Genomic DNA, 23,881 nt, shown 5'->3' on the forward strand with positions numbered 1-23,881 from the left:
CAAAGGCCCTCTCCACATAAAAAATGGAGGCTTGAGCAGAGCAGCAGTGGTGTCCTTAACACAGCCTCTACATGATGCCTTTTTCACCTCTGAAACCTTCCCTTAAGGCAATAATTTCCAGATTCCACACCTGGAAGCTTCACAGCATTGTTCTATGAGGTGTGTATGTCAAAACTACTCCGATTAATCATGTTATTTGGTGGTTCAGGCCTAGCTTTCTGCTTATTTTTCTTCCCCTGTCTCTGACACTCACAGGGCTGCCCCTGCCTGCACTGAACAAAGATAATTACTCAGGAAACATTTCGGCCAATCAGGCGCAGCCTTCTATCTTGCCTGTTAGGCAAGCGACCAGTCAGGATCTGGCTAACATCACTGGGGCCTGATCGCCTTGCCTGAAGAGCGGAGCCTTCCCCGGCTGAGGGCTGAGAGTGTCCTCCATGTTTTATAAGTGTTGATATAACAGTGTGTCAGGCAGCCATGCATCCACAGAGGTAAGCTCTGACTTTTTATTATCTCAACTCTGATAACAACATGGCTTCCTTCTTGTTGTTTTGGTGAGTGTCTGTTTCTAATGATGAATGTGCACACCTTAAAATCAGTTTAGTGTGCAGGAGGAGGAGCTGGGGTGGACTGGAGGCCTCGCCAGGCCTCTGTGCTTCACGGTGCTGAGGAAGGTGGGGGGTTGGGTAACGACTCTCACCCTTGCTCTCTCTCTGTGTCTCAGGGTCACATGGGTGCCCCAGACAACCAGGCTGCCATACAGGAGGCAGAGTGGACCATGGCAAATCCTTTTCCTTTTTTATAATGCAAAAGAGAGTTAGAATTAAAAATGGCACTCACATCTCCTTTCTGTTGTGGCAGTCTTGTTTAGAAGCCTGGCAGAGAATGAATGGGGGATGGGCAGTGGAGGAGGAGGGGGTGTTATGTACCCTTTGTAAGTAGTTCGGCTCTGTGTCGTTTTCTTGTGTGTCATGCCAGGTTGGAGAACAGACATGGGGGGCAACAGATGTGCTTATTAGCAGGAGCAGGGGGTTTAACTGAATCCTAGTTTCCTGTCACATGCACACACACACACACACACACACACACACATACATACATATATAAAAAACACATTAAGGTACTTATATGTATTCTTAGTTTGGCAGGAGTTTCTTTACTCCATATTGGTCCATGAACACAGGGTGAACCCACTCTAAACAAAAGTTTAAAGAGATCCTTAGTGGAATTGCCTTCCATTTGTTTCAGGTTTCTGCTCTAATGATTGAAAAGAAGGTAATGTGTCACAATTTACCCTTATTTATAAGCACAGGCCTGTAGTTTACAGTCCACAACCATGTCGACTCTGCAGCACTGTTGTGAAACTGCTTCCTCCACTCTAATCCTTACACAGAGGCCATTTTGTGTTTAGAGAGAGAACACTAGTCTTCCCTTCACACACCAGGCAGCATTACAGAGGAACAAGTAGAGACTTACTGGACAGAAAAGGCTTTTATGTGGTATGTTTTTTGCAGATGTCACAGTATTACAAATAACTGGAGTTATGTTCCTCTGTTGGCGTCTTCACTTCTAATCCCTGTTTTTACCATTTTTTCAGACACAAAACTAGAAATGTACAAAGCTTACTGACGTGTGTATTCTGTTTAGATAGAGCAAAGGTTACACATTCAGAACACTTGTGGGAAGTTCAAATAATTTAAAGATAGCAGTGCAGTTTCTCAGTGCACAGAAAAACTGTACATTGTGTAACCTAATGTTGCTCTGGTTTTGCTGTCCCAACTGCGTGGGTAAGATTTTTTTTTTTTTTCTGTGAGTTAACGCAAAACATGTTTCATCTACTTGGCAGCCAGTGAACTGTAATGTTACCGTTCCCTCTTAAACTATGACTGTGTTCTCTCTGTGAAAAGCAAAACCACCAATTAAAATTCTGCTAATGAATAAGCATGTGGAAGTATGCAGTGCTTAACTGAGCTTGTAGTGTGGCTGTTGCATTCACTTGTTAGAAACAGAATAGTTATGTAAAATGGAACAGTGTTGGAAACAAATCGTCTGGGCCTGTTTCTGAAGCGATGCAGTCAATAAATAAGACAACCGAGCAAGAATAGCAGAACTGTTGGGTTATGCATCATAACATGGATATAATCTCCCAAAAGGCCCTTTTTAAACCCCCTCTGGTTTATACTGACATAATCAAGATGGGCAAGCTAAACCGAAGTAAAATAAATGTCTAATGCAGGGGGAAATCTCTGCATTGCAGCAAAAATGCTTTTTAAGAGGAAGAGGGGAGCTTGCACACTGTGATCCGTGTGGCAAAGCACAGCCGACCAATAATGTTCCACCCTGTTGGCCCTCCAGCCAATTGCAGCTGCAGTTGAGGTTAAAGATTGACAATCAGAGGGAGAGCAGCAGGGAGAGCAAGGGCCTTCTGGAAAATTCCACAGCCATCTTGATTCACCCTTTACAGCCTTATATAAATCCAGGTCAAATCTTTCTTTTATTTGGCATGTTCTGTGAGTGCTGTCAGTCGACTTCATTTGTTAATGTAATGTTGGGACATGGTTGAATGTTTTTACATGATGTACTGTTTTGGGATTCATTATTTTATGTAATGCAGGCAAATATCCTGACCACAAACATATGCCTTCAGCTGTAATTAGTTTCATTGGTCTGCTTATGGTTGTTCATCTCGTGAAAGCTGGATGTTTCTCTCCATTTCTTAAAGAGGGTTCACAATACAGACCTAATAATCTCTCTGGGGTGATGTGTAACAGGGTGAGTGGGATGTTTTTCTGTCAGTGGCATTAATCCCAAGTGTTTTCAATTACAACACAAGTGCAAACTTAATAGTGTTATATTTGCACTGAACGCTTTTTCTCGATGGCCACAAAAAGAGGCCATTTACACCAATATTTTATCTGTTTGAAGTGTAAAGAGTGTTTTAGGTATAGAGAAAAGCTATTCCAGGATGCGAATGTACTTTTGCAGTATTAGCCTCTCTCTTGAAAATGAAATTTAATTATCCTATAACAGCAATATTCACAGGGAATGGAAGGCGTAAAAAAAGGAAAAAAAGAGAGAGAGAGAGATGAGTGCTCCTTACTTTGTTGGATTTTCTCGTGCTTCCTTCTCTGTGTCTCTTCTGTCTCTGTGACCAGCATTGAGGGTTTGTCTTAACCAAGCAGTGTGTATTTTTGTGTTTTTTTTTTTTATTCTGTAGTGTTGGACTGTAATCGCCACAGATCTCTTTGGTCCTCCTGCATGGATGTGCCAGTGCCTGAGTCTGAGCCTGGGAGTGGGGGATGGGGGAGAGGGGGGAGGGGAGCAAGCTGTGGCCTCCATTTTCTGTGACGAGAGAACCCTGCTCGTCTCTCACAGGAGTGGAATCTAAAGGCACTGAGTCAGTGTTGTTTCCTTTTTGTCCATCAGGTACTACTTGCAGAGAGGAATACTGTCAGTATTTTATTGAACCTGGGTCTTTCTGGAATACATCCCAGAATCTGCTGAGGATTTATTTGCTTAACTCTCCTTGTGTGATGGAACACAGCTCCTGATTTGAGATTGCCCTTTGGAAGAGCACCCTTTTTTTTTTTTTTTACTACTGGTCATCTTATTTTCCTGGTAGTTGCAGCAGTGTCTTGTCATTAGTATCAAGCACATGCGTATAAAGATTGTGGCACTTTCAGGAGCCAGACGAATGTTCTTTCTCTTCACTGCTTTGGTGCACGTAGCAAAGCAACTTGGCTAACGTTGTCTTATTTTCATGTGGGCCTCGCTTTTTTTCTCTGTGTCCGGAACAGGAAGGCCCTGGAGGGGTTGGGGTGTGTGTGTGTTTGTACGTGACTGCTGGCAGGCTGAAACAAGATACCCACATGCCATATTTGTTTAGAAACCCTGCTCAGACTATCACTTCTTAGTCAGTAACAACATATAAGGTATGAATTTTGTAAGTTTTAATTTGACAAGCTGTCTATGTCAGTGTCTTAAACTGTTTATGTAGCCTTGTGAGCTTCAACATTGCCTTGGTAACAGTTGTGGATCTGCTGTTTGGCTTAAAGAATAGATTTAAATTGCTGTTAAATCAAGGTTAACATGGTGTTTGTAAGAATGTTGTTTTTAAAGGGGCTAGATCAGACCCAGGTTTTTAGATATTGGTTCTCTGGTTCACTCTGTCCTTTTAGGTGTGTATTTTTACTTCCTTGTATGTGTTCCTGCCTATCAGTGAACTGACATTTGATCAACTCTGTGTGGAATGCCTCTGTAAGGGTGGAGGAGGAGGCATTCCTTTACTTTCAGAGGAGAAGAAAAAAAGCTTATCCCACAAATGCAGCTGACCTTTGAGTCGAAGCCTGTAAACCCATCATCCTGGCGGGAAACCAGAGCTACGGCCAAAGCTATGAACTGGTCAAGTGTGTGACCTGTCAGGGGTCCTTGGCAGTGTTTTCTCCGAGGGGCTTGTGAATAAAGGCTACATCCTTGGAACAAGGCCCTCTGTTGCTCTGACAAAGGAGGAGCCAAATGTTCAAAGACCCTCTTTTATCACCAGCCACCCTTTATTCTCCTTTTTTTCCCTTTAGAGAAAATGAGTTGAGAGAACAACCAGGGACGAAACCAGGGAAATCAGGCTTTTCCAGTGCTGCGTGTGTGTATGGTAGTTTCTGTGTTCTTGGCTTTTGAATTGATTCATACTTAATCCCTGTTTTGTAAACAGGATGTTAAATCTGGGCTGTATGTTGAACTACATCAAAAAAATATACTCAGGATTTTTATATGCATTTGAATGGTGTAACATTCTAAAAATCTACATTACTGACAGTGAATTATTACTTTGACTAGCAAATGTTGAAATGAATGTGTTTGAAGTGGTAAAGAGGGGCTTTAAACATGTCTGAGAAATGCAGACCTTCATTTTAAGCCTATTAGATGGATGTGTTGCTATAGGTTTCTACGATTGGGCTTGAAAAGCCTTTGGGGTTTCCTCGTTGTTAGAGGAGGTCTCGAGAGGTTCCTTAAATGCATACTGTGAATCTCCACAAGATGCCATCCCTTTAGTAGTATGGACCAATTCCCTTTGGCTTTCCTTGTTACAATAGGTTGGTCTTCCATTTATCATGCAGGCACAAAACACAGAGCAAAGATCAGAACACAGTCCAACTACAGTCTTACAGCAGCAGTGTATTCTGAGGACGGCAGTGCAGGGTAATGTCAGCTAAATGGCCCTGTGTGTTGTTGTGAATATCAACCTGTGCTTAGCGGAGAGGAACGTTGCCATGGTGATTATTACCACTGTGTCTCTTGGAACACAGAACAGAATGTGACTGATATTATGGAAAAGGAGTTGAACTTCGTAACATGATGTCAGAAATGTGTTGTCACCAAAAAAAAAACAAACAAAAAAAAACAATAGCAATGGATACCTGCAGGGTCCCTATTGACAGATCCTCAGGGACTCTGGTGCCTTAGGTGGTGTTCCACTTGTTTACTGTTATGCTGATGTGGTTTCTGAACACCCTTTCTGACTTTGTGTTTGCCTCTCTTTCTGTGTTTCTGTGTGCTCTTGTTCGGTGCTCTGCAGTCTGGCTGAGGAGGAGATAAAGACAGAGTCTGATGTGGTAGAGGGGATGGATTCATCTGTACGATCCAAAGGTAAGTCTCTGAGGCCGAGTACCTCACATTAAGAGTCAACAATCTTCAGGCAGCTTAGTGTCAGTGAAAGCAGAGGATATTTACTGTTTATAAAGCAGGCTGATGCATTTTGTTAGTCTCTCGGGGCTACAAAGATAATCCATAATGCTCGACTGCCTGCCTGTTTTGGATTTGTGTCAAGTAACAAGGTATAGTTGGTTTAGAGGTAGCACTCTAGCCCTGCAGTACGATCAAGTGGTAATGTAATATGCATTAGCATTGTCTTCAATAAATAATTGTATGGGTAGATTGATAGCTGTCAGTAGTGTGTTTTCCTTTGTTTGATGGCAAAGCATTGCATCACATCAAAATTTCTCAGCTAAAGGAGCGTTTTTGCAAACAGTTCTTCTCTTGGTGCATTAAGCAGATGAAATAGAAAATGTCTATGTTTAAAACAGACTTTATTTCATTACAGTCATTTTGAATTTTTCAGTCTTTTTTAATACGTGTCTCTTTCTGCTTCCAGTCCCTGATCCACCAGGGTCTGCAGAACGATCGGTGGGACCACAGAAGAGAAAGGTATCGAGTCCCACCCATTCCTCCAATGGACACTCTCCATCAGACACCTCACCCAGCCCGCTCAAGAAAAAGAAAAAGCCAGGGGCTGTCAACTGTAACAACAAAGATCAAGTAAGAGCTCCAGTATACTCATCTCCAAATTGTGTGTGTTCTCTGAGGTTGGTGCTAGAGGCAACACTGTTGAAATCTATGTGACAGAGAGTTTACCTCATCCACATCAGAATACAGGGACTGTATTGGGATGTCGAGGATGAAATCCGTAACACAATTTCAGCACCAATGCAAAAGTAATTATTTACTTTGGAATGCATTAAAGTCTAATTAAATACTCCTCATATGTCATAGCAATGTAAAGAGTTAAATGCAAGTGTTGGTAAATGCTGAGTGGGGACTGAGAGGCACAAAAGCATTTAAGTTCTGCACTTTGGTGAAATGAACAACAAAAACTTCACTAAACTCTGACTGGAAGCTTGTATGTTGCAGAAAGTAACACCCTTGCCCGTGAGAACACAGCAATTTGGATTTTGTATATTGACAGCTTCAAGATATTTACAGGTCTATGTGGGTGTGACAGTGAATATGTTGTTGTTATGTGTGTGTTGTGGCTGTGGGTGTTGTGGGTTTTCAGAGCAGTGCCAAACTGCATGATCCACTCACTATTTTATTGTTTACACATCTTGACACTTGTATAAATGTGGTATTAGTTATTCACGATTATCTGTATCCATTTGCTTCCTCAGTGTATGACTTTTGCCATCATCTGATTGTGGTGGATATAGTTTAATAAACAGCTTAATTTGGTGCTAATTAAAACCCTGTGTAGTCCCCCGTTGACTTGCATGTTACTAAAAGATAATTCTGACAGTTTGCAAGTATTATAATCAAACTTGTTGTGATCGTAGTAATGGCTTGATGACAATTTTTCAGTATAGGCATAGGTTAAATTGGGCCAGAGCACACCAGAGGTCAGCTCCGCCTCCCTAGGTCCACAACAAACCCCATCAGAGCTTAGCTCCCTCTCCCTCAATGTAAAACAACCCTCTACTATTTCTGTTATTCAGTTTCATCTCCTGATAAACAAAATAAACTATGAAGTTGAACAAGTGCAAGACACACTGTGCAAAGACACACCCAAATCAGCTACATGGAATTGTCAGGCTTCAATGTCAATGCATTTTATGATTCTGCTATCTCAGTACATTAACATCTAAACCATGATCTATTCTAAACACATCCTAGAAAAAAAAGTTGAACTGTATGAGACATAGATTACTGTTCAATGTATCTGCTGTACAGCATTTTATCTTCTTCATGCAGCTTTATAATGTGCAAATAAATTCATTCATTTATTCTTTCATTTATTCAGAGCGAGTAAGCATTTACAACACAAATGACCTGCATACAATAGTATCTGATAACACAAATACAATCAACAGAATACATGCAGGTACAATATTTCAAATACATTCATTTATGCTCGAAAGGGAGTAGGAAGTAGAAAGCTTATTTAATCCCACCTCTATTTCTCATCAATAACTTAACATAGTTTCAAGTACTCACCCCTGTCTTTAAACTTCAAACTAAGACAATGAACAAATAGGCCTATACACGATTATAATAAACTAATTTATTTAACAAAAATATGTGTGAAAATAGAAACAAAGTACATTCATGGTGGTGTTACCACGGATAACAGTTAACCTTTAATTTACATTATAATAATAATTACATGCCAACAGTGGTAAGAAAACTACAGTACCACTAATGGTAAAGAACAGCATACACCAGCAATGGTAAGGACAATAACAGAAAGGTAATGGACAACACATACCAACTTAGTGAGGAACAAGAAGCACACATCAACATTGTAAAACAGAATATTGATGCAACATAAGTATTAAGACCCTCTATCTTTATACTGTGACCAGATCATGTGTTTATTTAGCAGTTTAAATCGGTGAATATTTTGGCATTGCTTGTGTTGGATATCCAGACTGTTCCAAAGTCTCACTCCACATACAGAAACACAAAAACGTTTAGGAGTGGTTAGAAATTTAGGTAATGTGAAATAAGTTGTTATTGTTGCATGATAAAATTAAATAGATAATAAATCGAAAAAATATTAACGTCCTCATTACTTAGATAACTATTCAATCACACAGTCTACACATTAACCCCCCCCCCCAAAAAAAAAAAAAAAAAAAAAAAAAAAAATCACATAAGTTGTGGGTAAAAAATGAAACAAGACAACCATTGACCATAGGCTACACAAGGGCTCCCTCTCTTCACAAAAGCCAATTAAACCACTGAATATATGCATATAACAACTTCAGAGCTGCAGTAGAATCTGAGCTCTGAAAATAAGTACTATCTATATACAGTCTATGATCTTTATTTGGTATATTTTGAGCTCAGATATTGTGAACTCATTGTGTCTTCTCAGGTTAAAACTCTGCTTTCTAAATATAACAAAAAGAAATGCAGTCGTGTTAATACTAGATACTTCACACATAAACCTGTTGGGTGAGTCTTTGACTTGCAGGCATAGCAAGACGGTCAGATCGTTTACTTGCTTTAAGAAAAGTTTTTGTTGTGAACTACCTTAGTTGCCCTCTTAGCTGCTTCCCCTGCTTCCCTCACCTCATCACTGCCTTGTTTTTGTTGCACTGCACCTTTTTGTGTTCCTGCGTGTTTTTTGAAACCTGCCCCCCTGTTTCTCTTGCCTGCATTTCAGTCAGAGCTAAGACATGGTCCCTTTTACTATATGAAGCAGCCAGCACTCACCACAGACCCTGTTGATGTTGTACCGCAGGACGGCAGGAATGACTTCTACTGCTGGCTGTGCCACCGCGAGGGCCAGGTGCTCTGCTGTGAGCTCTGCCCCAGGGTGTACCACGCCAAGTGCCTCAAACTACCAGCTGAGCCCGAGGGCGACTGGTTCTGTCCAGAGTGTGAGGTATCTTGTTGAGTGTGTATGTCTGGGTGGACACAAATAATGTGAATTATTGTGTGACTCAAGGCACAATCCTGACAAAAGGGGTGTCAGATCATGCACTATGGTCTATTTTAGCCATAGAGCAGTGATAACATTGGCCAGACAGAAGAACCATAGTGCATTATGTGACACCCCTGTAAATGTGTGTGATTTTTAATGATTAAAATTTTGATCAGATCCTTTCCCAATTAAGAACAACAAATTTAAAGACAATCATGACATAAGATGTAAAAATCAGTCTCGCTAAATAATGATTTCATATGTCTTACTGTTGCAACTTTCCTTTTATTTAACGGTGCATTCATTTATTTTGCAGAAAATAACAGTTGCTGAATGCATAGAAACTCAGAGCAAGGCAATGACAATGCTGACAATAGACCAGCTCTCGTACTTGCTCAAATTTGCACTCCAGAAAATTAAACAACCTGGGGTAGGTATCCGAAACATACATTATCCTCTAAACTATATGGTTCTGTGTATGATTTACAAATGTTGTGTCAGAAATGTTTATTTTTTATGGCAACCATTTTCGTATTTATACAACCAAATTCTTCTGTCCTTTTTTCCCATTTTGTCTAATATGAACAGACCGAGCCTTTTCAGAAGCCTGTCTCTCTAGAACAACATCCAGATTATGCAGAGTACATCTTCCACCCCATGGACTTGTGTACCTTAGAGAAGGTATTATTGAACTTCTTTATGTGCTTGTACAATGTTAACAAAGTAGACAGTGCATACATAATAATGTCCGTAGGCATGGCGTTACTAAAAAAGGTTAAATAATTTTCGTCTTCTTTCACTTTGAATAGAACATTAAAAAGAAAATGTATGGCTGTACGGAAGCTTTTCTTGCTGACATGAAATGGATCTTACACAACTGCATCATCTATAATGGAGGTAGGCTACTGACACATCACACTATCTACTGGTTTGAATGAATGAATTTATTTTTAAAATGGGACAGTTCGTATTAATGAACATTTACATGTAAATACAAGAGATTATAGCCATATGGCTAATTTCCATCTCAAGTACCATTGGCAGGTAAAAAACAAAACAAAACAACAACTTATGGATAACATAATACCATAACTGAACTGAGACATACAAAAAGAAAAACAAGCAACAACACATAGTGCACACAAACAGACAAAAACAGGGGGACCAAGACAAGCCACCGAGCAAAAATTGATTGAGGTTTGCACATGATTATATCATAAATACCGTCATTACACATGATTATATTGCAAATATCCCATTGTTGCTATTACACGTAATTATAAATACCCCATTGTCACTATTACACATGATTATATTGCAAATATCCCATTGTTGCTATTACACATGACTATATTATAAATACCCCATTGCTGCTATTATACAGGATTATATTATCAATATCAAATTGTTGCTATTACACATGATTATATTCTAAATACCCCATTGTCGCCAACAAAACAAAAGAAATCGATATTAAGCATGTGACTGGATAATAAGCATGTGACTCTGTTCTAGGTAATCACAAATTGACAGCAACTGCAAAAGTCATCGTCAAGATTTGTGAACATGAGGTAAACTAACGTCACAACTTAATCATTGTTAAGTTTATGTAAATGTGCATCCTCAGCTGAACTGTCATGTGTTATTTCAGATGAATGAGATCGAAGTGTGTCCAGAGTGTTACCTGTCCTCCTGTCAGAAAAGGGACAACTGGTTTTGTGAGCCATGTGTAGGTCTTAAACAGCTTCATATTTCGGTAAATATTCTTGAGGATGATTGATGTGTAAAGTGCTGAAAATGACCCTTTGTCCGTAACAGAGTCAACCCCATCCTTTGGTCTGGGCTAAACTAAAAGGCTTTCCCTTTTGGCCGGCAAAAGCACTTCGGGAAAAGGACGGTCAGGTAGATGCACGGTTCTTTGGACAACATGACAGGTAAGATCAGCTTCTTTACGGCAGATCTTTGAGGAGATTATAGTTAAACACTGAAGAAAAAAGAACACTGCTGACTCCTCACATGTCTTGCACTCACAGTACGAGCTGTTCCCATCTGAACAACGCTGCACAGTCCTGATCAACAATGGGAAAAGATGTCTGAATAGATACAAGAACTCTCATTCCATGTTTGTCAGTCTCTTACATTCAGGCCATAGAGCAGGATCAGGATGTTTTATGGGACTGATGTCTTGTACTTATTGCACACTGACTGTATTAGTCTATGTCATGTATTGTATTTGCATGGTGGTATGTGGCAGCCTTCATGTCCAAGATAAAGTTCTGTCAGGCAAATAAAGCAATCTGGAATCTTGAGTGTTTGACATAAATTTAGCCAAACTGAATCTTCTGGCTATGCTTATCTGATATTTTAATATTCTTTGTCTTGCCTTTTGATCCAGGGCCTGGGTTCCCATCAACAACTGCTACCTCATGTCCAAAGAGATCCCATTCTCTGTGAAAAAGACAAAGAGCATATTCAACAGTGCCATGCAAGAAATGGAGGTCTATGTGGAAAACATTCGCAAGAAATTTGGAGTTTTTAACTATGCACCTTTCCGTACACCCTACACACCCAACAACCAGCTCCAGATGCTAGTGGACCCATCCAATCCCAGTGCTGGAACAGTAAAGACAGAGAAACCTGATAAACTTCGATTCAACTTTGATATTACAGCATCTCCTAAAATGGTCCTTAGTAAAAGCTCCACCTCCAGCGGCATGAGTCGGAGGGTCTCGATGACAGATATGCCTCGTTCTCCCATGAGCACCAACTCCTCAGTGCACACTGGATCTGATGGGGAGCAGGATGTGGAAAAGGCCAATAGGAATCCCGCTTTCCACTACAGCACCGGAGAGGAATCCATGGATTGTACAGGTAAATAAAAGCATACCATTCAACTGAAATAATGTCTTTTTATTTTGTGTAATTCAAATAACTTGGAATTTGTGTTGTATTTACAGCATCTCCTGTGTCAGGGAAGATGGGTCCTGCAGGCAGTGTGACAGGAAGCCCAAAATCCTTTAACCCTGGACTGGTCCCCAAACAGGAGAGGACTGCAGGAACAGGCAGCATCCTCAACCTCAACCTTGGTCAGTACTAAGAACACATCAACTGTTTTTATGGTTTAGGTCTCAAATCCTGATCTCAATGTAATATTACACTATACTTTCAGGATTTTTTTAACCGAATTTAACCTTTTTTTTTTTTTTGGTTAGATCGAGTTAAGGCTGAGATGGACTTGAAGGAGCTGAGTGAGACTGTACAGCAACAACAGCAACAGCAACAACAGGGAGCGCCAGCTGCCCCACCTACTCCAAAGCGACCTATCAGGAGCCTCGACAAGACTATCGAAAGCTGCAAGGCACAACTAGGTATGAAACAAAGATATACTATGTAATGTTTCGGCAGAGAACTGTGATTTTATACTTTGTAGGCTATGTTGTGTCAAGATAGCAATATCTGGCAGAGCAACAAATATTTCAAACAAGCTGAAGACTGCTCAGATCAATTTGTTCATAAGAACAATGAATCAGTCGGTATGTGTGAAAAGAAAATGGGCTCCCATAGTGTCAAACTTGTCAACTGGAAGACATAAATCAGCCAGACCCCAGAAAGCACAATCCAGTCAAACTCTTTGCCAAATATTTTCCATTTGAACTTTAATATGTGACAATAAGTTAACAAATTCCAAAGTAAGTACTGTAATTTAAGAGTAGATTATATTTTTTGTTCTTGGATTGATATGTGCTAGAAAGGATTTAGAAGTTATAGTTTGCACCAGAAATAATCCTATTTAGACTTGATTCACAGTGTATTGTCTTATGACAAGGTACTTTCAGCTCAAAAACTGAAGCAACTGAAACATGACTGACTGAGGGAAAACGGTTGAAAACAGTTCATGGTGTTAGAACAAAGTGTTCCAGTTTTTGTGACATAAAAAAATGTGTAATGATGAATTCCATTTCTCCATACAGGGATAGATGAGATATCTGAAGATGTATACAAAGGTGTGGATCACAGTGACTCTGAAGACTCGGAGAAATCCGACTCAAGCGACAGTGAATACCTCAGTGATGAGGAACACAAGCCAAAGAGCTCTGCCCAGGACAACAAGGACAAAGCAGAGAGAAAGAGGCCCAAAGCAAGCACTGAAGGAGAGACTAAAGAGGGGGTCACAGGGACGGGGGATAAAGCTACCCCTGAACCCAAAGACAAGCAGGGTAGTAATGGTACAGACCGGGATGTCCAGGACAAGCCCAGAACACCCCAGGCTCAGCCCCACACTGACAAAACCAAGACCCCAGAGGAGGGAAGAGCAGCAGCAGCCTCAACAGGAGCTGAGCAAGACTCAGATTCTGAAAGAGAGCTGGTGATTGACCTGGGGGATGAACATGGGAGCCGTGACTCTAAGAGGGCGAGAAGAGAGCAGGGGGCTTCAGCTGCAAAAATGATCAAAGAGTCCACTGTAAAGTTAGAAGGTTAGACATATAAGACAAAATATCAGTTTTCTCCTGTAATTCTTATAGTGAACTATCTGTTCGAACTGATTCCTGATTCTTACATTATCTGTTTTTCCTCTGCTGCAGCCACATCTGGACGGGAAGCTGCCTCCAATCTAAAAGACTCTTTGCAACCTGCCATCACAGCAGCCCTCAACCTTGTTTCCACTACAGCTTCTGGTCAGCCCAGTGCCACCACAAACAGCAGCGGTTCAACCAGCGCTCCCTCTCCCGCCTCCACGTCAGTCTCCACATCATCGACAGCACCTGCAGCTGTAAAGAAACAGCGCCCTCTTCTGCCCAAAGAGACAGCTCAGGCAGTGCAGCGGGCAGTGGTTTGGAATCCAACAAAATTCCAGACCTCCTCTCAGAAGTGGCACATGCAGAAGGTGCAGAGGCAGCAGCAGCATGGGGAACAGACGACGCAGACGTCAGCCCAGAATCAAGCACAGACCCGCAGTCCACAGCATTTGCAGTCACAACAGCAGAATTCCTCTTCAAGTACCCGCTATCAGACCAGACAAGCAGTCAAGGGTAAATAATAACATACATAATAACAACATGTCTCAACAACTTTATATAATGGAATATATGTACAATATGTGTATATTATTTCTCAAATTATATTGTTTGTCTCTCCCATATGTAGGACAACAAAAAGACTCACCTCAGAATACATCCTCATTAACAACTACCCAAGTCTCATCTAGTAGCTCTTCCTTTATGCCAGACTTGCAGATCCCAACAGTCTCAGCGGATGTAGCTGCAGATATAGCCAAGTACACAAATAAAGTAAGTTAGTCCCCTGGGAAGAAAAATGTGTAAAATAATGCAACAGCAATTAATAAAGAAAAAAACACTTATCTTTTTTAACTGTATTATTTGTGTTAGTCTAATGTTTTGCAAAACTTTGCAGATTATGGACACAATAAAAGGGACAATGACTGAAATCTACAATGATCTTTCAAAAAGCACTTCAGGAAACACAATTGCAGAGGTAAGTATTGAGATACAAACATTTTTATGACCGATTCAAAATATTACACCACAGTGTGTACAGTACTGTAATAACTGTGTACTTCTGGTGCAGATAAGGCGGCTAAGGATAGAGATTGAGAAACTTCAGTGGCTTCATCAGCAAGAGCTGTCGGAGATGAAACACAACTTGGGTACGTTTCTTCTTTTTGTAATGTTGTGTTACTTAAGTTTTTTTTTTTTTTTTAAATGGCATAATTTAACACATTTTTGTTTTTTATGATTAACTGCAGAACTGACAATGGCAGAGATGAGGCAGAGTCTTGAACAGGAGAGAGAACGATTGGTGGCTGAGGTGAAAAAGCAGATGGAGCTGGAAAAACAGCAAGCAATTGATGAGACCAAAAAGAAACAATGGTGTGCAAACTGCAGGAAGGAGGCCATCTTCTACTGCTGCTGGAATACGAGTTACTGTGATTATCCCTGTCAGCAAGCCCACTGGCCAGAACATATGAAATCCTGCACGCAGTCAGGTAACTTAGACACATTCATGATTCCCTTCAAAAGAAAAGCAAGAACTTTTCATATGGAATTGGACAAAGAAGTGAGTGTCAAGTGAAAAAACTAATTTCTGCATGTAATGAATTCATATCATTTTAAAATTTAACTTGATTTTTATAGTTTGTATTGTACCAAAACAAAATACACAGATGTGAGTGCAAATAAAACTAGAAGCACTCGGAGAGCGCAGACCTCCGCCAAGGCTGATCAGTGGGCCCCCCCACCCCCGATCACCACCAAAATTTAATCATTTGTTCCTTGTGCCAGTATCAACATTTCCTGAAATTTTTATCCAAATTAAAGGCACAGTAGGCCAAAAAGTAAGGGCACCCCCATTTTTTATATAAACTGAGATAAAATCCGCCTTTTGGATCAGATCCGGATCAGCCTTTGAAATGTGATAGAGGACCCCATTGTCAATTCCTGAGTTAAATTTCATGAGTTTTGGTCAATAATTAAGTGAGATATTGGGAAACGAAAATTTTGGCCCCATTTACCACAATGTTAACGAAATTTCAAAGTGATCCAGAATCCAGGATTTCTTCAGGATCACCCCCAAAATTTAATCATTTCTTCCTTATCCCATTTCCAACAAACCCTGAAAATTTCATCCAAATCTGTCCATAACTTTTTGAGTTATGTTGCACACTAACGGACAGACAAACAAACAAACAAACCCTGGCAAAAACATAACCTCCTTGGCGGAGGTAAATATTCCTGTTTTAAATCTTCTAACAGTTTAGTTTACAAAAAAAATAATTACTTCAGTACACTTCAGTTTTCCTAATCTGTTATTTACATTATTAGGACTCTAAACATGTAACTTTATCATTAAGAAAGCAAAAATAATGTGTTATGTTGTATAAATGAGAGGTGGGGGTGGGATTTAATAAGTTTTCTTCTTCCCACTCCTTTTTGAGCAGTACTTACTGAAGTTATTTTATTACTAGTGTACATGGCAATTACTATATTGTCTTGATCACCTCTATTTATTAATGTATTTGCTCTGCTATTAGTTCTTTGTACACAAAAAACTTCTGTTTTTTTCTGCTCTAAACAAATAAATGAATGAATAAAATGAAAAATGGATGAATTAAGAATAGTTTTTCGGCTTTTGCCTACAAAGTTGCTTGTTTTGTAATAAAAACAAATACGGTAGTTGCAGTCTTAGCAGTGTAATGTCCTTGACCATACTGACTGTATGAGCAGGATGAAATTCTAAGCACAAATGATACATTTTTTTTTTATTTAACCTTTTTTAAACCAGGAAAACCTCATTGAGATTAAAAATCTCTTTTCCAAGAGTGTCCTGGCCAAGACGAGCAGCAGTACATTTTTCAGATTGATGCATGATTCGGATTGACATAGCTTACATGCTTCTTTGCTTTTCCTTTCAGCCACAGCTTCACAGCAAGAGCCAGAAGCGGAGCCCAACTCGGACCCTTCAGTCAAATCATCAGGCCACTCTCCTGCCACACAGACACTGCCATCAGGAGCAGGATCCATATCAGACAAAAGCAATTCTCCCACATATATGGAAAAAAGCAAGGACGGTGCAGGCGTTACTGTGACCTAACTGCTACACTACAGACATCCTCATGTTTTGAAAGGTGGATGTCGGGCTTGGAGTCCAAAACACATGGTCTCAGACACAACACTTGAAGGCCTGAGCTTCTGTGACAAATCACTTTGATTTTTCCATTCCCATCTGCGTAGTGATCAGACTGTTTATGTTTCTCTTACACACAGTGTCCACAAGTCTGTGTTCAAGTGATATATCCATGTGAAAGTAGTCTATATTAAAATGTGAGTCTGTTTTCATCCTGTACGTTTGTCATATCTGTGTCACTATATTGTTTCAAATCGGTGCAAGATTGTATCAGCAAACTTTCAGTGCTGCTCTCAAGTACTCCAATGCTGTTTTATGTTGTTGATTGTTCACCAAATCAGGCAAAACAACCATCAGCAGATGAAAATGTTCACTATCATAGTGCCATTGGACATATTTTGAGTTATGCAATTTCAACTTTTTTGTTTCAAACCATGGTTGCTTCATGTCACCTGAGAGATTATAATTCATGCAACTTTTTCTCAACTGTGTCACGGCATTTTTTGTTTATACCAGTTTTGTATTGTAGTTCCACATAAAAAATATTTGTGATTTATTAAAAAGAATTTAAAAATTTAAACTGTACAAAATTTTTGTAAGAATATACCTGAACAATATTTATAGTGTTATATGTTTTTATAGTATGTTTAATTAAATAACATTTCTATGTGTCAAAATTATTTGGAAAAAACTACTTATGAATGTCGGCGCTTTCTGTTTATAATCAGTTATTAAAACTGATGTAATTCCTAGTTAAAGAACTGGGTGGGCATAAAGAGAAACTGCATTTTGGCTGTATATTAATTCCTGTGAGCATGTCTGTTTTTCTAAATCTTGTGTCACGTTACTGTTTACATATTGTACATAAAATAAATGGATTTGTGAGGAAAATAAAATTGTTCTGCATATTTCAGTGCTTAGTGTGCAGTGAAAATAATCAAAACCTTGTAATAATTCACACAAGTAACGCTCAGTGATAATTATTTCATTGAGTTCGATTACTATCTGTGAAAATGATCAATCAAACCGATCATCAATCATCATTTGAGTGTATCTCAACAAAGTGGGCAGCCGCGCTGTTCTCGGGCTCTACGTAGTTATCGCGAGAGTTCGAGTATGTAACGAGGTAGTGAAAATGGACGAGACTGCTAACTACTTAGCTAGGTGAACAAATATTGTCGCAACTGGAAACTATTATTACAAAGGTATGATTCAATTTTTCTTCAGAATATCCCTTTACAAGCAAAAATCGCGAAAGTCCTCGGACTGTTGTATTTGACGTTATTCCTCGTTATCGTGCAGCTTTAAGTATCAAGTAATGTTACCAGCTTTAGCTAAATTAGCTGCACACAACAATGTTGTCTGCGAAGACAATGCTTGTTACCTAACGAACCACTGTATTAACAGGGTCATAATAATAGGTTTCAGCTTTGTTACACATGGCTGGGAGATGGTAGTGATATTAGAAAAGTCTCTTTTGTGTTCGTCCTTAAGATTAGCCGTGCTTTATGAGTGTTTATGGATACCTCAAGGAGATAAGACTTTGCAAAAGAATTTTAACCTGACCGATTTTGCAATGTGAGCATTACCCCCATGTTTCCTGCCTTGACAAAACAGCTGACAAACCTTAGACAAGAGAGTAAATAGTACCACTTCAATATACAACCTTAGATGAAAATGATTAGATATAGTGATACTTATTAATGTGAAGAAAACCACTTACTATAGATTTCTTTCGTGAGGTTGAATTTTACACGTGATCAAACATGTTAGGCCCAGTCATATTCTTTGGATTCATCCCAAAACTAACAGGTAATGTTTTCTTTAATTGTATAGTATAGTTTTACATGGGCAATAAACTGGTTTCACAGAGTATAGTCTTTATTTCATTGCAGCCTCTTGCAGAAAATTGTGTGTGCAGCAAGCCCAGTAGTTTTTCCAGTCATTAGTGAAATGGTTACAGACAGTGGAGGCAAAGAGTAGTTCAAGAAGGTGTAAATATGTGCACATTTATTTTGTAAGAAATCAAAAATGTTTGTCTAATGAGAATATGTTGCATATAGGAACACACTCTGCACTCTGAAGACGACACAAGCTACAGCCTTGAAAGCATTTAAAAAAAAAAAAAAAAAAATAGAACCTCATGCCTCTTAAGTGGAATATTAAAATGCTGTACCATTAGACTACAGTGGTTTTGGGCTGCAAAGTTTTATAAACTGGCTGCTGAGTGTAGTATGTATTTCCATCTCCAAAGAGTATTTTATCCTGTACCTTAACAGGTAATGTTTTATGTTATTAGGCAGTAACCTTGGACGTCAACATGGACGATATGGAAAATAACAGTGGCACAGATAATAATACAGGTAACACACATTTACCAGTTTGCAAATTGCTTTGATAGACTAATGCCACAAGGAGTCTGATTTTGTTTTGCTTATCGTGTCTGTTCCTTTCTTTTTGTAGCAGATCAGCAGTGTGAATCAGAAGGGAAGGAGTCCAAACAAAGGCCAAACTTGTCACAAGTTAAAAAGTCCTGGGGCTTCAGGCGGACAACCATTGCTAGAAGGGAATTCTTGGAAGAAGTTGGAGATTTAAGTCACAGTCCTCCACTTGTACGAAGGACCAGAGGTCGTCGAGCCAAGACGGCACAAAATAGACAAGATTCCCAAGCCACTCAGAGAGCTTCTTGTTCAACTAAGAGTGTTATAGATGACCTAGAGTGGTCTGCTCCATCCTCACCTGCATCAGAGGACAGTAAGCCAGCTTCTGAAGCTTCTGCAGGAGGGAGCCTTGATCCCTTGTTATGGCAAGATTTTGGTTCTGCCTTCCACACTGCTTTCTCACTACTTGGTGGGAGAGAGGGTTTATCAATGGACATCTCGGACACACTGGGTACCCCTAATATTTTAGAACCCACTGATGTCCTTGATGACCTGCCTTCAAATGGTGCAGATGAAAACAATGTACCTGATAATTTGGAATCTGTCAGTGACATGGAAGGTTTACAACCTGACAATACAGAGAAAGGAGAAACTGATGTAGTTTTAATCTCTAGCCAAGAAGAAGACAGTGATGACCTGACTCTGTTAGATATTAAGCAACAGCAGTTGTTTAAAGGAAAACAGGGAACTAGAGGGGGAAAAGGTGGAAGAGGAAGAGCCAGAGGTAGGGGAAGAGGGAGAGGAAGAGGCAGAGGCAGAGGAAGGGGTAGAGGTAGAGGCAGAGGCCGAGCTGTGGAAGTTGTCTCAATCATTGTGGATGATGAGGACAATGATGATGAGTTAATAGTTGTTAATCTAGGTGGACAGAAGGCACAGGTGCTACAGGAAGAGGAAAAAGACAACAGTACACAGAGCCCTTGCCCAATAGAGATATCACCTGATTTCTCTGATATTTGTTTGAGCCCTGCTCAGCAATTAAGTTCAGACTGTATAATTATAGACACTGATTTAGACCAGATTCCTGATGTAACTCCTGGCCAATATGATGATGCACCAGAGGAGGAAGAGGAGAAGAACATAGAAGAGGATTCAAGCATATCGAAGACAGATGGTTCTGAATCAAATGCTCTGTTCTGCATCTGTCGGCAAAAGGACAATAAAAGGTATGGGCTCATTTCTGGTAGCATGATCTCTGGGCCTGAGCTGCTGTTATAAGAGGTTTGCATACACAAACCATCTGTAAGTTTCACTTTCTAATCACCATTTGTTTGCTGTTTCTAGATTCATGATCTGCTGTGACAGTTGCCAGGAGTGGTTCCATGGTGACTGTGTTGGTATCAATGAGATAGAAGGCCATAAAATGGAGAAAGAGGGGCAGGAGTATGTCTGCCCCCCCTGCACAGCAAAGAAGCAGAGCCAACTAGAGTCTGTGCCTGAAACACAGTCAGAGTCTCAGTTGAGCATCCATCAGTGTCTGACACAAACTCCCTCTGGTGATAATGGGGAGGGGCATGAGGAGCACCAAGTGCTTAAGGTTAGAATTTTATTTAGATTGTCAGATATTTCTATGTGGCTCCCAGCCCTCAGAGACAACAAAATATAAATAGCTTTTCATCACACATTCCCCAGGAGATGATGTTAAGGTGAAAATCTGTTGCTACTGTGTGACAGGAAATGTGTAGTATTGCTGTGCTAAGCTGCCATGAAAGTCACTCCTCTGTATCTTTGATGATTTGCATGATGGACATCTAGTCTTGGTAACTGATATGAGAATCTGTTTTTAGAGCACTTTGGGAGAGGAGGAGAAAGTGGAGGCCGCTTTGACGAAGTCAGAACCTGAATCTGAAGTTGAGATGGTCACAGAAAACTCTTCTCCCCTGTGCATTGGACTTGGATGCAACAGAAATGCCTTACCAGACTCTGTTTACTGTGGGACTGATTGTATTCTTCAGCATGCAGCTTTTGCAATGAAGACACTTTCTGGCCCAAAGGTGACTAAGTCTAAAGGACGGGGACAGAGAAAGCCTGCCACTGTCCAAGTCCCTGCAAAGGTAAGTCACTTTAACAGAATGCAAATTAAAATGGTCACTTAAGCTGTGATTAAAAAAAAAAAAAAAAAAAAAGTAGTACAAAGTTTTCTACATCTTGTTTTTGAATTATGTGGAACTCATAGTGTTTATTTTTTTACAATGTGAATATTTGTATTGCAGGGTCAGAGGGCATGTAGGATGTCTAAGAGGTTAGCAGGAAAACCTGAAAAAGAAAGTGAAGAAGAGATGAAGAAAGATGATGGAAGGCAGGAGGAGGCTGAATCTCACTTAGCCTGCGACCCCAGTCTCTCAGATGTTCAGGCCACTTCCATACCACCATCCAAATTACACAAGTGTATGTACCATTCACTACTCATACACACCAGAATAATAGAAAAATGCCTAATTGAGCATTATAACTTTCCCTTCAATCACCACAAAGAACTACAGAATCATATGCCTGCATTCCATATACACAGTACATAATATTTGTGGAGTGACTGATTAGTAGCGGGGGTCTGCAGTGGGTAAGTATCTTCAGTTTTATCATTTGTTCCATGATGCCCTAAATACCATGTGTAATCCACCTACAACCCAGTATTTACTAAACTGAGTCCAAATCAAATGAATCCACCAAATCGGAAACTGGTTCTTGAGCAGCAAAAACCTTTTTTTGTGGTGTAGTTCTGGGCAGGTAGGGTGCTGTATTGGAGTTTTCTATGTTCTAAACACTGCTCTACAGTTCAGGTGGTTTCTTTCAAACCTGTTTGTGGTTGGGACACATGAAGTACTGCACGGCATGACACTCACTGAAAGACAAACATCAGTTTGAAGGAAGAGGTTGACAACAACAGTTTGTTCAAATATGCATTGCACTGTGACATAAGTAACCATACATGGAGATGTGCAGAATGTTCTTGAGCACTTCACTATTATCCAAAGTTTAGGTCTGGTAATATGTAGATGAAGTGAGCGCTTCTCATTACAGTGCAGTTGTCACTATTTCACCATACAACAGCATACATTTAACATATAATATTACAACTGATTAATCGATTAGGTGCTTGAAGCGAATGCAAGAATTCCCGATTTGATTAATGGACTCGAATTGATTGAAGGGAAATATTCTATTGCAGTTTTCCTGAATTGAAGCTTCTTTGTGCGTCACAATAAGCGTCCATGTGAAACACAACAGTGGAACCGATGTTTAACAGCAGAGAAATGAAGGAAACAAAACTTTGATTCAGGAGAATTGTGATTGAATGATTTTTTTTGGATCATGTTGAGCCGAATAATCGGTTGCAGCTCTATACAATATTCAACCTTGCTAAATGCCTTTGATAATATAGTAAGATTATATAGAACGTCTTTAAAATTCATTTTAACAAGACACAAAAGATGAACTGCTCAGATCATTTCCTAGATTAACAGATACAGCGGAAACCACATATAGTAATCATAGTTGTGTGAATCATTTCTAATTGTTTGCAGCGATGAAGTACTTGTTGCTGCATGCAATTTGAAATAATTTTCTCTTCATGGTAAACAGGAAACAAGTCAAAATACAAACCGCATTTGAAGCCATGCTCATTAGTTGATTCATCAATGTGCTAGTGTTGTAGTCAAGACCGCACCATTTGAGACAAGACATTTAAAGACCAGAGGGTTTTGAGACCAAGACTTTTCAGGGTCAAGACCAAGACAAGACTGTACATACAATGAAAAATTATTAGAAGAGTGAACAAAGTAAAAATTCTCTATTTTCAGATTGATTTACAGTAACTGTAACAGTGACAAACAGTCTCTACACTTTTTTCAAAGCACCACAATGCAGGAAATCTCAATTCTTAGTTTTTCTGTCATAAAGCCAGTATCCATCAACCATACAGCAGCTGTTTCATTCACATAATTACAGCATTAAAATGATGGGAACATACTAAGACTGAATAAAATGCAATGACAAAACACTCAAACGTCTTCACCATCCAAAAGCAGAATCTACACACTGTTGAGTGTTTTCGCTTGCATGTCGTTTTACACATGTATTCTTTGTGGTTTTGGAAACCAAACTTTATCACTAACAAGTTCGCAGACATCACTGCTGCTGGACATGTAAACACCTTCTCCTGGTCTTCCTTCACTCTCGCCGCATGTGTGAGAGAGGGGGTGAGGGAAGAGTTGTCACACCGTTGTTGGGGAACCGTGGGAAACAAATCAAGCAACCAATAACTGGTTACTTTGAAATGGATCCCTTTCCACTCTAATCAGTGGAGTGAGCAAATAACTTAACAGCGGTGGTCTCGACCGGTCTTGTCTTAAAATCCCATGTCTGCACAGTCCGAGACCAAGACAAGACCTAGTGGAAATGCACCTGAGATGAGACCAAGATGTTAAAAAGGCGGTCTCAAGACCAAGACCGATCTCAAGTGCTATAATACTACAAATCCAGTATCACTTTGTGATGAACTGAGTGTTTGTCCCACCCACCCAGGTGTGGTTATAGCAAGTGTCCACTTACAGTGATTGATTTGACCTGGACAGATATGATCACTATAAGTGGTGTCCACTACATT

General features: G+C 39.8%; 2 protein-coding genes across 13 annotated transcripts in view; both read left to right on the plus strand.

Moving 5' to 3' along the window:
* Window positions 1–13: 13 nt before the first annotated feature.
* On the plus strand, window positions 14–17,750 carry LOC115422187 (protein kinase C-binding protein 1-like). 7 transcript variants are annotated; one of them, XM_030138318.1, is made up of 23 exons: window positions 14–159; window positions 256–491; window positions 4,575–4,639; window positions 5,115–5,196; window positions 5,573–5,643; window positions 6,149–6,312; window positions 8,936–9,157; window positions 9,513–9,626; window positions 9,785–9,877; window positions 10,006–10,093; window positions 10,712–10,767; window positions 10,848–10,925; window positions 11,015–11,130; window positions 11,592–12,067; window positions 12,154–12,282; window positions 12,409–12,564; window positions 13,168–13,671; window positions 13,780–14,226; window positions 14,342–14,484; window positions 14,609–14,689; window positions 14,783–14,861; window positions 14,961–15,200; window positions 16,626–17,750. In XM_030138318.1, the coding sequence occupies exons 2-23, from the start codon at window positions 478–480 to the stop codon at window positions 16,802–16,804; spliced, it is 3,597 nt and encodes a 1,198-aa protein (XP_029994178.1). In that variant the 5' UTR covers window positions 14–159; window positions 256–477; the 3' UTR covers window positions 16,805–17,750. The 7 variants fall into 7 exon arrangements, with proteins under 7 accessions (XP_029994178.1, XP_029994179.1, XP_029994184.1 ...); XM_030138319.1 differs by lacking the exons at window positions 4,575–4,639; window positions 5,115–5,196 and having other exon boundaries at window positions 15–159; XM_030138324.1 differs by lacking the exons at window positions 4,575–4,639; window positions 5,115–5,196; window positions 8,936–9,157 and having other exon boundaries at window positions 15–159.
* A 203-nt stretch (window positions 17,751–17,953) lies between these two features.
* The window catches only part of LOC115422186 (uncharacterized), a 34,338-nt gene continuing 28,410 nt past the window's right edge, over window positions 17,954–23,881 (plus strand). For 4 of the 6 annotated variants that reach the window (XM_030138311.1, XM_030138314.1, XM_030138313.1 and 1 more), the window contains exons 1-6: window positions 17,954–18,042; window positions 19,137–19,200; window positions 19,301–20,441; window positions 20,560–20,812; window positions 21,063–21,329; window positions 21,489–21,663. In XM_030138311.1, the coding sequence (XP_029994171.1) occupies window positions 19,158–19,200; window positions 19,301–20,441; window positions 20,560–20,812; window positions 21,063–21,329; window positions 21,489–21,663 (1,879 nt within the window). In that variant the 5' untranslated portion in view covers window positions 17,954–18,042; window positions 19,137–19,157. The remainder of the gene's footprint in view (window positions 18,043–19,136; window positions 19,201–19,300; window positions 20,442–20,559; window positions 20,813–21,062; window positions 21,330–21,488; window positions 21,664–23,881) is intronic. The other 2 variants (XM_030138317.1, XM_030138312.1) reach the window with 2 other exon arrangements.

The sequence above is a fragment of the Sphaeramia orbicularis genome, chromosome 7 (genome assembly GCF_902148855.1).
Source record: "Sphaeramia orbicularis chromosome 7, fSphaOr1.1, whole genome shotgun sequence".
In the NCBI taxonomy this organism is placed as follows: Eukaryota; Metazoa; Chordata; class Actinopteri; order Kurtiformes; family Apogonidae; genus Sphaeramia; species Sphaeramia orbicularis.